The 12,946-nt window shown below is 31.0% G+C and overlaps 1 protein-coding gene across 1 annotated transcript; it reads left to right on the top strand.

The window, feature by feature from the left end:
* The first annotated feature begins 4,657 nt into the window (after positions 1–4,657).
* On the top strand, positions 4,658–5,173 carry LOC141704236 (VQ motif-containing protein 11-like). The gene has a single exon (XM_074507522.1). It carries the CDS (start codon positions 4,658–4,660, stop codon positions 5,171–5,173), a length of 516 nt encoding a protein of 171 aa, XP_074363623.1.
* Positions 5,174–12,946: the final 7,773 nt, after the last annotated feature.

Here is a 12,946-nt window from a genome sequence, read left to right as displayed (position 1 = left end):
CAGGTAGATAGCTGGGGTGCGTTTGGAACGGTGGTGAAAATCACATATGCTCACCTCTCACAAAAATATTTGTTCATAACATGAGGCCTCTAAACTTCGTTGTTGCAACTGAGTCCTCTGAACATTGTAATATCAATCGAATTAATGTGAGGGTCAATTGTGAAACTATTTTCGGGGAGATGCGTGTTGGATTGTCCGAGAACCATTACCTTCATTTTTAATTTCAGAATATTTGTATTCAGTTTGTTAAGCAATCCGGAAACAAAATGGCTAATTATTTAGCTCTATTTATTTTTCCTGGTTGCATGATCAGTTGGGGGTTTGTCTCGATTGAATCTCTTTAAAGTCATTAATGAAATCTGCTTTAAATTTGGCAAAAAAAAAAGGCAAAAGAATTTGGGGACATTTGGGTCACTTTTTATTACTATTATTATTATAGATAGTTTCTATATATATTTGAAAATCCGAAATTATGTAAATAATGTATTATATGTAACATAATTTTGATCAAATAATTGTTATCCAAAATTTTCTAAATTGGAAAATCAAATTTTAATTGTTTATAATCTAATAATGTCATTCAAACTAAAATTTAGCACGTACAAATATTTAAAAACTGAAATTAACTATATTATTTTACACAAAGACCCCTTCTCCTCTATCCATTAGTTAAGTTTATAATAATAACATTATAATATTGATCTCACCTATGAAAATTTATATTAATCATGTAACAGTATATTATAACATTATATTGATTAAATCAATTTAAACAAATAATTAGTATATCAGCAAATCAATTTTCTTAGTATTTGCAATTATCTAAAATAATAATTTAACTCAAATTTCAATACCATGTAACTAGTTAACATCAATCACCTACCTTCTTCCCAATACGCCGTACAAAATTGAAAGTTAAGGAGATGCCTACAGATAAGAAAAAAAGTTAAGCAGATACATGCAAATAATGACCTTTGAGTCTGACCTTTCCACCTGCACTGCCTTTATTTCCAAATTCAGTTCCTAACGATTACTGTAGATCCTCATCACCACACAAAAGTCTTAAAGTCTTACTTAATTCATTTTGGCTTATATTGGCTCGAGTATGCAACTAATCATTTTTCAAGATGGTCTCTCTTCAAGAGTTGAAATAAACTTTTAGAGTCTCATTGCATTCAAAGTAGTTTTATCAACTAAGTGTATCATTTTCAACACTCTCTTTCTCTTTCAATCTCTATCATGGCTTCTTCTAGTTCCTCTTCCTCTCCCAAACCAAACAATAACAAATCACCGCAGCTAGAAAATGCCATTTGTGTTCATGTTGACCCATCAAACTATCATGTGGTCCAGAAATTAACAGGAGCCAGACCAGCAGTCGAGAAGCTCCCCATCACTACTTCTCCACATTTCAATGCAAAGCACAACCCTGTTAATGTTGGTGCAGTAAGACCATCGTTCAAACTCCAAGAACCAGCTAGAAACCTCCAACTACAGTTGAACCAAAATGGGTTAACTGAGTCTGCTTTGCACCAAGAAAGAGAGTGATAAATGTCTCGCCTGTGTCAACATTGGACACGGTTTTGGCACGAGGGAGTCCAAGTCCAGGAACATCAGTGTCACCTTTTGTACCAGTGGAGGAGATAGCTATGGCAAATAAAGGCTTTTATTTGTATCCTAGTCCACCGGCTAGTACTGCTAGCAAGCCTCAACCACAGTTTCTTCCCTTGTTCCCAACATCTCCAGATTCTTAAACTGGACCAAGTTTACTATGCTTTGTTATATTCAAATTGAATTTATTTCTCTTTATTCCCCGTATAGAATTTGTAGTTATATTAGATAGTTTATTATTTTTTTAATAAAATTATGTTTGTTTAAACTTTATTTTGGAAGGTATTAACATAATTTTAGGAATATGTTAACCTAAGGATCAAATGAAATCAAAAATAATATTTGAAAAACAATATTATCAATCTATATATTTATATATACTATTATAAGCAAAACATGAGTTTGTTTGGTCCAAAAAACAGTCTAACGACTTATCATTTTTCATTAAAAATGTTATTTTAAACCTGAAGTTATGATTGGTTATTTCTTTATAGCTTCCTAAAAATTGTTAACACCACTTTCAAAAACATTATTAATATTAAAAATAAGAAAAAAAAATGCATCTTAATCGCCTAAAATTAATTCAAATTATAATTCTCTCGGAGTCGCATACCAAATAATCTCATAATCAATTAATTCTTAATAATTAATACACATCAGAAAAATACAAATACTATATTTAAAAATTAAATTAAAAATACATGAAATTGAAAAAACACAAAACTTTCATTATGAAATAGGATTCCTTATGTTGAAATAGGATTCCTTATGTTTAACAAACAACGATAACTAAAAAATGGATGTTTTCCAAGTAAAAAAAATTGAATTTAGGATTTGTAAACTAAAATTTTAGTTATAAAATAAAGAATTTATGGTGTAAGTATTAAAATATGAATAGCCATGTCACATTTTTCATATCTTTTAATTTTAATAATATAGTATGATATGTAATGGTATTATTAAATTTTAAAAATAAATATATGAGAATCTTTAACAATATTCTAAAACTTAATATTTTAAATATCCAAAATTTAGTAACTATATACTTCATTAAAATCAGTAATACATAATTATTATATTTTATTTAAATATCTTTTATAATTTTTTTTATTTTTACAAAAATTATTATATAAATAAATATTAAGTTATAATTAGGCCGTGCATGAAACGGATTATAGGGTAGTAAATTATGAACTGAAAAATGGCAGAAAGTCTTGGCATGTAGACTCTGTGTTTGTTAATGCATGTCAATTTCATTATAGACGCAAACTAAAAGGCAAAAGAATTTAAATTGGTTAAGTCAAACTTCATTAATGAGCATTTCTCTCTCGCATCAGAGTCGGCCGCCCCTAGCTTCACCTAACCCTATCCGCCCTACCTTTTTTTCCCCTTTCTACCATCTCTATCTCCATATTTATCTTCATCTTCTCCTTTCATTCACTTTTTCTTTAATAAAATCGAGATTTGTATTACAAAACTCGAAAAATCCATTACAATCTTCACTTTAGTTTTCAGATCTATTAAGGTAAGAGCTTGGATTTTATAATAAAATTCAGTTTTTGGATTCAAAATCTCTGGTCTAACATATTACAATTTGGTGTTATTCCGAGATTTTTGAATTTTTGGTTTTTTCGTATGTTCTGTTGAAGTTATTTGTGTGTTTGATTGTCTCGTTTTATACGATGTGTCTCGCTTTGTGCGATGTGGTGGTTGTGTGAAAATGAATTAGATGGTGTATTGGAAGATCTCGATATCTCGCATCAACAACATTTCGGCAGGTCTATAGCTGGTGTTCGGCAGGTAGATAGCTGGGGTGCGTTTGGAACGGTGGTGAAAATCACATATGCTCACCTCTCACAAAAATATTTGTTCATAACATGGCCTCTAAACTTCGTTGTTGCAACTGAGTCCTCTGAACATTGTAATATCAATCGAATTAATGTGAGGGTCAATTGTGAAACTACTGTTTACGGGGAGATGCGTGTTGGATTGTCCGGAAACCATTACCTTCATTTTTAATTTTCAGAATATTTGTATTCAGTTTGTTAAGCAATCCGGAAACAAAATGGCTAATTATTTAGCTCTATTTGTTTTTCAATCTGGTTGCATGATCAGTTGGGGGTTTGTCCCGATTGAATCTCTTTAAAGTCATTAATGAAATCTGCTTTAAATTTGGCAAAAAAAAAGGCAAAAGAATTTCGGGACATTTGGGTCACTTTTTATTACTATTATTATTATTATAGATAGTTTCTTCTATTATAATTTGAAAATCCGAAATTATGTAATAATGTATTATATGTAACATAATTATGATCAAATAATTTGTTATCCAAAATTTTCTAAATTGGAAAATCAAATTTTAATTGTTTATAATCTAATAATGTCATTCAAAACTAAAATTTAGCACGAACAAATATTTAAAAAGAATCGAAATTAACTATATTATTTTACACAAACACCTCCATCTTCTATCCATTAGTTAAGTTTATAATAATAACATTATATATATAGATCTCACCTATGAAAATTTATAATCATGTAACAGTATATATAACATTATATTGATTAAATCAATTAAAACAAACATTAGTATATCAACAAATCAATTTTCTTAGTATTTTGCAATTATCTAAAATAATAATTTAACTCAAATTTCAATACCATGTAACTAGTTAACATCAATCACCTACCTTCTTCCCAATATGCCGTACAAAATTGAAAGTTAAGGAGATGCCTACAGATAAGAAAAAAAGTTAAGCAGATACATGCAAATAATGACCTTTGAGTCTGACCTTTCCACCTGCACTGCCTTATATTTCCAAATTCAGTTCCTTAACGATTACTGTAGATCCTCATCACCACACAAAAGTCTTAAAGTCTTACTTAATTCATTTTGGCTTATATTGGCTCGAGTATGCAACTAATTCATTTTTCAAGATGGTCTCTCTTCAAGAGTTGAAATAAACTTTTAGAGTCTCATTGCATTCAAAGTAGTTTTATCAACTAAGTGTATCATTTTCAACACTCTCTTTCTCTTTCAATCTCTATCATGGCTTCTTCTAGTTCCTCTTCCTCTCCCAAACCAAACAATAACAAATCACCGCAGCTAGAAAATGCCATTTGTGTTCATGTTGACCCATCAAACTATCATGATGTGGTCCAGAAATTAACAGGAGCCAGACCAGCAGTCGAGAAGCTCCCCATCACTACTTCTCCACATTTCAATGCAAAGCACAACCCTGTTAATGTTGGTGCAGTAAGACCATCGTTCAAACTCCAAGAACCGGCTAGAAACCTCCAACTACAGTTGAACCAAAATGGGTTAACTGAGTCTGCGTTTGCACCAAGAAAGAGAGTGATAAATGTCTCGCCTGTGTCAACATTGGACACGGTTTTGGCACGAGGGAGTCCAAGTCCAGGAACATCAGTGTCACCTTTTGTACCAGTGGAGGAGATAGCTATGGCAAATAAAGGCTTTTATTTGTATCCTAGTCCACCGGCTAGTACTGCTAGCAAGCCTCAACCACAGTTGCTTCCCTTGTTCCCAGCATCTCCAGATTCTTAAACTGGACCAAGGTTACTATGCTTTGTTATATTCAAATTGAATTATTTATTAGATACTTTATTCTCTTTGTTCCCCGTATAGAATTTGTAGTTATATTAGATAGTTTATTTATTTTTTTAATAAAATTATGTTTGTTTAAACTTATTTTGGAAGGTATTAACATAATTTTAGGAATATGTTAACCTAACCGATCAAATGAAATCAAAAATAATATTTTAAAAACAATATTATCAATCTATATATTTATATTATACTATTATAAGCAAAACATGAGTTTGTTTGGTCCAAAAAACAGTCTAACGACTTATCATTTTTCATTAAAAATGTTATTTATGTGTAATATGTTATTTTAAACCTGATAAGTTATGATTGGTTATTTCTTTATAGCTTCCTAAAAATTGTTAACACCACTTTCAAAAACATTTATTATTAAAATAAGAAAAAAAATGCATCTTAATCGGCTAAAATTAATTCAAATTATAATTCTCTCGGAGTCGCATACCAAATAATCTCATAATCAATTAATTCTTAATAATTAATACACATCAGAAAAATACAAATACTATATTTAAAAATTTAATTAAAAATACATGAAATTGAAAAAACACAAAACTTTCATTATGAAATAGGATTCCTTATGTTGAAATAGGATTCCTTATGTTTAACAAACAACGATAACTAAAAAATGGATGTTTTCGAAGTAAAAAAAATTGAATTTAGGATTTGTAAACTAAAATTTTAGTTATAAAATAAAGAATTTATGGTGTAAGTATTAAAATATGAATAGCCATGTCACATTTTTGATATCTTTTGATTTTAATAATATAGTATTGATATGTAATGATATTATTAAATTTTAAAAATAAATATATGAGAATCTTTAACAATATTCTAAAACTTAATATTTTAAATATCCAAAATTTAGAACTATATACTTCATTAAAATCAGTAAATAATTATTATATTTTATTTAAATATCTTTTATAATTTTTTTTATTTTTACAAAAATTATTATAAATAATAATATTAAGTTATAATTAGGCCGTGCATGAAACGGATTATAGGGTAGTAAATTATGAACTGAAAAATGGCAGAAAGTCTTGGCATGCAGACTCTGTGTTTGTTAATGCATGTCAATTTCATTTATAGACGCAAACTAAAAGAATTTAAATTGATTAAGTCAAACTTCATTAATGAGCATTTCTCTCTCGCATCAGAGTCGGCCGCCCCTAGCTTCATCTAACCCTAGCCGCCCTACTTCTTTTTCCCCTTTCTACCATCTCTATCTCCATATTTATCTTCATCTTCTTCTTTCATTCACTTTTTCTTTAATAAAATCGAGATTTGTATTACAAAACTCGAAAAATCCATTACAATTCTTCACTTTAGTTTTCAGATCTATTAAGGTAATAGCTTGGATTTTATAATAAAATTCAGTTTTTGGATTCAAAATCTCTGGTCTAACAACATATTACAATTTGGTGTTATTCCGAGATTTTTGAATTTTGGGTTTTTCGTATTGTTCTGTTGAAGTTATTATTTGTGTGTTTGATTGTCTCGCTTTATACGATGTGTCTCGCTTTGTGCGATGTGGTGGTTGTGTTGAAAATGAATTGGATGGTGTATTGGGAGATCTGGATATCTCGCATCAACAAACACTTTCGGCAGGTCTATAGCTGGTGTCCGGCAGGTAGATAGCTGGGGTGCGTTTGGAACGGTGGTGAAAATCACATATGCTCACCTCTCACAAAAAATATTTGTTCATAACATGAGGCCTCTAAACTTCGTTGTTGCAACTGAGTCCTCTGAACATTGTAATATCAATCGAATTAATGTGAGGGTCAATTGTGAAACTAGTGTTTTCGGGGGAGATGCGTTCTGGATTGTCCGGGAAACCATTACCTTCATTTTTAATTTTCAGTAAGCAATCCGGAAACAAAATGGCTAATTATTTAGCTCTATTTGTTTTTCAACCTGGTTGCATGATCAGTTGGGGGTTTGTCTCGATTGAATCTCTTTAAAGTCATTAATGAAATCTGCTTTAAATTTGGCAAAAAAAAAGGCAAAAGAATTTGGGGACATTTGGGTCACTTTTTTACTATTATTATTATAGATAGTTTCTTATATTATATTTTGAAAATCCGAAATTATGTAAATAATGTATTATATGTAACATAATTTGATCAAATAATTTGTTATCCAAAATTTTCTAAATTGGAAAATCAAATTTTAATTGTTTATAATCTAATAATGTCATTCAAAACTAAAATTTAGCACGTACAAATATTTAAAAACAACTGAAATTAACTATATTATTTTACACAAAGACCCCTCCATCTCCTCTATCCATTAGTTTAAGTTTATATAATAACATTATAATATTGATCTCACCTATGAAAATTTATATTAATCATGTAACAGTATATTATAACATTATATTGATTAAATCAATTTAAACAAATAATTAGTATATCAGCAAATCAATTTTCTTAGTATTTTGCAATTATCTAAAATAATAATTAACTCAAATTTCAATACCATGTAACTAGTTAACATCAATTACCTCACTACCTACCTTCTTCCCCAAGCCATCAAATTCTCGAATTTTATAATAAATCTTTATCTCTAAAATAAATACTTATACATTACAAATGAAAACAGTTGTTACAAAGCACATATCTAGGCGGTACAAAATTAAAAGTTAAGGAGATACTTACAGAAAAGAAAAAAGTTAAGCAGATACATGCAAATAAATGACCTTTGAGTCCCAACTTTCCAGCTGCACCGCCTTATATTTCCAAATTCAGTTCCTTAACAATTAGTGTAGATCGTCATCACCACACAAAAGTCTTAAAGTCCTACTTAATTCATTATGGCTTATATTGGCTCGAGTATGCAACTAATTCATTTTTCAAGATGGTCTCTTCAAGAGTTGAAATAAACTTTTAGAGTCTCATTGCATTCAAAGTAGTTTTATCAACTAAGTGTATCATTTTCAACACTCTCTCTTTCAATCTCTATGGCTTCTTCTAGTTTCTCTTACTCTCCCAAACCAAACAATAACAAATCACCGCAACTAGAAAATGCCATTAGTGTTCATGTTGACCCATCAACTTTCGTGATGTGGTCCAGAAACTAACAGGAGCCAGACCAACAGTGGAGAAGCTCCCCATCACTACTTCTCCACATTTCAATGCAAAGCACAACCCTGTTAACATTGGTCCAGTAAGACCATCGTTCAAACTCCAAGAACACGCTAGAAACTTCCAACTACAATTGAACCAAAATGGGTTACCCGAGTCTGCGTTTGCACCAAGAAAGAGAGTGACAAATGTCTCGCCTGTGTCAACATTGGACACGGTTTTGGCACAAGGGAGTCCAAGTCCAGGAACATCATTGTCACCTTTTGTACCTCAGGAGGAACATTATTTGTATCCTAGTCCACCAGCTACTGCTAGCAAGCCTCAACCACAGTGCTTCCCTTGTTCCCAACATCTCCAGATTCTTAAACTGGACCAAGTTTACTATGCTTTGTTATGTTCAAATTCAATATTATTCGAGATATTATGGATTAAAAAAAAAAATAGTGGCATATTATTGATTCACAATAATAGCCTTTATTAAGTGAAACCTCTTTTTAAGTGATACCTTTATTTATTATTTATTTTAATTATAATTTAAAATTAATTTATATAATCATTTAATATTAATTTTTCGATCTCGGCCCATGTTTCTCACAGTTATCAACTAGTATATTATAAAGGGTTTGTCTAGTATGTGCCCATGAGCACATACTAAACAATAAAACTTAATAAAGTTTGGAGTGGCTTGATTGGTGTATTTGTTGTTAATGCAGGGGTCACCATTATTTAAGTACTCCTCTTTTTTTATTATGTGATCTTTGATTTTTGCACACACTAACTTTTAAGTGTTTTGAACGCATAGTTAGATAATATTTTTAATTTTTTCTTTCTGTGAATAAAAATATATAACTAAAACTTTAATTTAGAAAAATAAAAATTTTAAAAAAATTATTTTATCTATGTAGTCAAAAATACTCAGGATTGTGTGCAAGAAAGAGTCAAACGACATATAAATGAAAACAGAGGGAGTATTGGCCAATCTAAAATTATAAAAGTCTGTGTTTATGGCACACAACAAAACCGTATTATAAATCTTTAATCGGAGATAAGGCGAATATGGTACTGAAATTTATTCAAAACACAACTTGAACTACTTGCATGGAATCATAGACCAACAATTTTGTAAAATAAAAATGGCACATTAATGTGTGTTTATATTTTCAACACAACACGAAATTTTATAAGAATACTAAATAAAAGTTATAATTTATCGGAGTGATGGCAAGTTTTGAAGTCTGCAAAAGATTGAAATGCAAATAATGTTACTCCTCCGTCCCATCCCAATTTATGTGTCAAGACTTTTACCCGTAATTTAAGTTGCATTAACCGTATGTCTTTGTTAATTATTTTTCAAATTCTTTTTGTGAATAAAAGTTTGAGATTTATATTTTTATCCACAAAAAAATAATTACACTACGAGAAAAACGGCTATTTCCTACCAGCATTTTGGTAGGAAATGGTCTATTTCTGGTAGGAAAAGGAGGCAATTCCTACCAAAAGGCTTGGTGGGAGTTGCGCCAGTCGGAATTGCTTTGTGGTAGGAATTGATGTTTGTATTTCAATTGACCCCACTTGCCATAAAACGCCACATCACCTGCCACGTCATTCAAATATGGACCCTAGTTGATGATTTGGATTGTGTGGCCCAGATACGTGGCATGCCACGTGGCACGTCCCTTTGACAAAGTCAAGCCCTTTTCCTACCAGAATTGGTAGGTTTTGTGTCATTTTTTCCTACCAACGTTGGTAGGCTTTGATTGATCAACATTTTCTACCAACCTTTTCCTACTATATATCTTAGTTTATATAAGAACCAAAACCTACCATTCTGGGTTTGTAATGGGTATTCTGGTAGGTTTATTTGGTAGGATTTTATTATTTATTTGCCAAAAAAATTATTTATTTCTGGTCATTGTCATAAACTAAAGCCAAACACAAACTAAAACACAAGTAACCAACATACAAATACATAATCAACAAGCACAAAATAGAATTCAGTACATGATCAATTCATAATTTGAACAATTGTATCATTTCCGGACATAGTTACCGGACACTAAGGATTGACCAACCATCCATAATTAAAAATAAAAGCTAAGTTTCCGGCAACTATATCCCTACTTCAGAAATTCACCATTATCCTAATAATGCTTACAAGAGCGTAATACTGAAAACAATCTAAGTCTAACCAAAAGCATTTTAACCAAAAGCATTTAAGTCTAACAATTTTAATGACAAACTTCATAAAATAAAGAGTTTCAGGGGAGCAGATTTAGTCATCCTCACGATCGGAGCCTTCAGAATTTCCTTCTTCATCTTCGCCTTCAGATGCGCCTTCTTCCCCATTAGCATTCTGACCTTCCCCATCAGCAGCCTCAACATCGCTTTCATCGTCAGAGATGTTTGTTACATCAGTCTCCTCATCAGAACTATAAAGAACCTGCAATACACAACCGATTCGCGATAAATCATCGACGCTGAATAAATGGCAGATTGGTACGAAAATTGCAAAAGAAAATTACCTCTTTTTCCTTCTCCTGATACCTCTTGAACATATCTTCCACAAGCTCTTTCACGAGATGCAGCACTTTATTTGAAACAAACTGAGTGAATTCACTATAAAACAAACTCAGATAAAAATAAGATGTTGATAAATTTCACTATGAAACAAGCCTAAATTTGCATTAAGACACATAAAGACACATTTACAAAATTCAGCATTATGAACTGTATAGAGCAAATCAAATAAAGTTCTGGAGTTCACAAGATTTGGCTAATAAACATTAAGACATATTTGCAAAATCCAGCATTATGAAACAAGCCTAAATTTCACTATCAAAATCATCTTGAGATATATGGTAGAATCATCTATTCGGCTAATTAAAAAAAATCCAAAAAAGAAATACCAGTAAATACGTGGGACGTTAATTGCTTATATAAACTGTATAGGGCAAAGTCTAATAAAGTTCTGGAGTTCACAAGATTTGGCTACACAGTGAGAACAGTGAGTTTATGCAAAATCCAGCATTATGAATTCTAATATGCATAGAAAACCTAACTTGTATTTCAACATATAAATGCATAATCAAACTCGTTAAAAACTCAGATATATTGTCATTTACTTCTAATAAGTTATAAAAACAAATTATCCAATTTTAATTTCATACCGCAATTTCCTTTGCAGCCTCAGTTGTGTAAATTGGCATGCCATCAGCATCCGTTTCCTTGTGAGTGTGTGTTTTATCCCATACTTCAAGGCGAGTTGGCATAACGCCATTCTTTTCCTCAGTTAAAATCTAACATATAGATGCATAAAGATAATTAATATTAATAAACAAGATTCTAAATCCAAGTTCTATTTTACTAGATTATCATAGCTTGTGTTCATCCGACTCCAAGAAATGAACCATCCCTTCCCATACCAGATCACTGAAGTAGGAAGGTTTAACTTCCAGCAGCGGCTTTTTTAACTTCTCGGAATTTGCATAAACTCGCTCGTTTTCTTCATGCACTGTTCGCTTAATCAATGCCTTGAGATGCCCAGTTATAGTCCTATAAGCCTACTTACGACTTTGACCCTTCTCATGTCTGAAATATTTCTGCAATTATATAAACATAAGTTGTTCAATAGTGCAGAAATTACATGCAAATGATCATAGTAAACAAAATAAAATGTTTAAATAAGTATGTAATGCCACCTTTTAACATAACCTTTTCCTCTTAAAACATTTAAATTAGCAATTACCTATAGTATAATAAAATAAAAATCAAAAAGTTGAGAAACCAATTTTGTCCTAAAATAATACTCTTATATTAGATGCTTCCTATCTAAAATTGGAAAACAAAAAGGTAACGGATGAAAATATAAAATCTAGCAGAGAGACATGATGAGTGGTAAATCTACAGAGTTGGTTGTAGACTACAAATCTGACATTACTCCAAAAATTATCCCAAGTATATCTTTCACAACCATCACACAATCAAAAAATAACTTAACCTCCTCTGCCTTTTACTGACACCATGATAAATTTTTACCATTTTCAAAATCAACCATCATGTCATCTAATCTTAATTATTATATATATATTCTCCCCCAATCAAACCCTAACACCATCAATCTTATTTTAGTAATACTACTACTGAAACAGAGGAGCCTTTACCTCTTCATTCTGATTTAATTGCCAAATCTTGGAGCAAACAAAAACACAAACACAGTAGCAAACAACTAAACTATCAATTAAAAGTACATGTGTATTTTAAAGTAAATCAAATTCAAGAAGATGGATACTTACATAGAGTTCAGTAATAACTTTCTCAACCCATTTAGGATACTTATCATTGATATCAGTCCACGTGTAAGCTCCCACTGGCCAGAACCCGTGAACAATGCCCAGAATTGTCTTTTTTGCTTCATCATGCATTATGCTACAAAAATAATAATCGTTACTAATTGGATATATTAAAGTTAGGTAAAGTAGTAAAGAATAAAATGCAACAGTCTATAAATTTAGACTTACACTCCATTTGAAATATCAATACGAGTCGGCTTTACTGGAGGTGTGGAACCAAAGAGTCCACGGGAGTTTGCTCGCTTTCTTGGACCCATCCACTCAACCAATTATGCCCTTGT

This window comes from Apium graveolens, unplaced genomic scaffold, assembly GCF_009905375.1.
Source record: "Apium graveolens cultivar Ventura unplaced genomic scaffold, ASM990537v1 ctg7605, whole genome shotgun sequence".
In the NCBI taxonomy this organism is placed as follows: Eukaryota; Viridiplantae; Streptophyta; class Magnoliopsida; order Apiales; family Apiaceae; genus Apium; species Apium graveolens.
This window is presented reverse-complemented; position numbering and strand designations above follow the sequence as displayed.

What these genes read in the sequence shown, in the direction of transcription:
- LOC141704236 (XM_074507522.1), top strand. Translation starts at nt 4,658, where the DNA reads ATGGCTTCTTCTAGTTCCTCTTCCTCTCCCAAACCAAACAATAACAAA.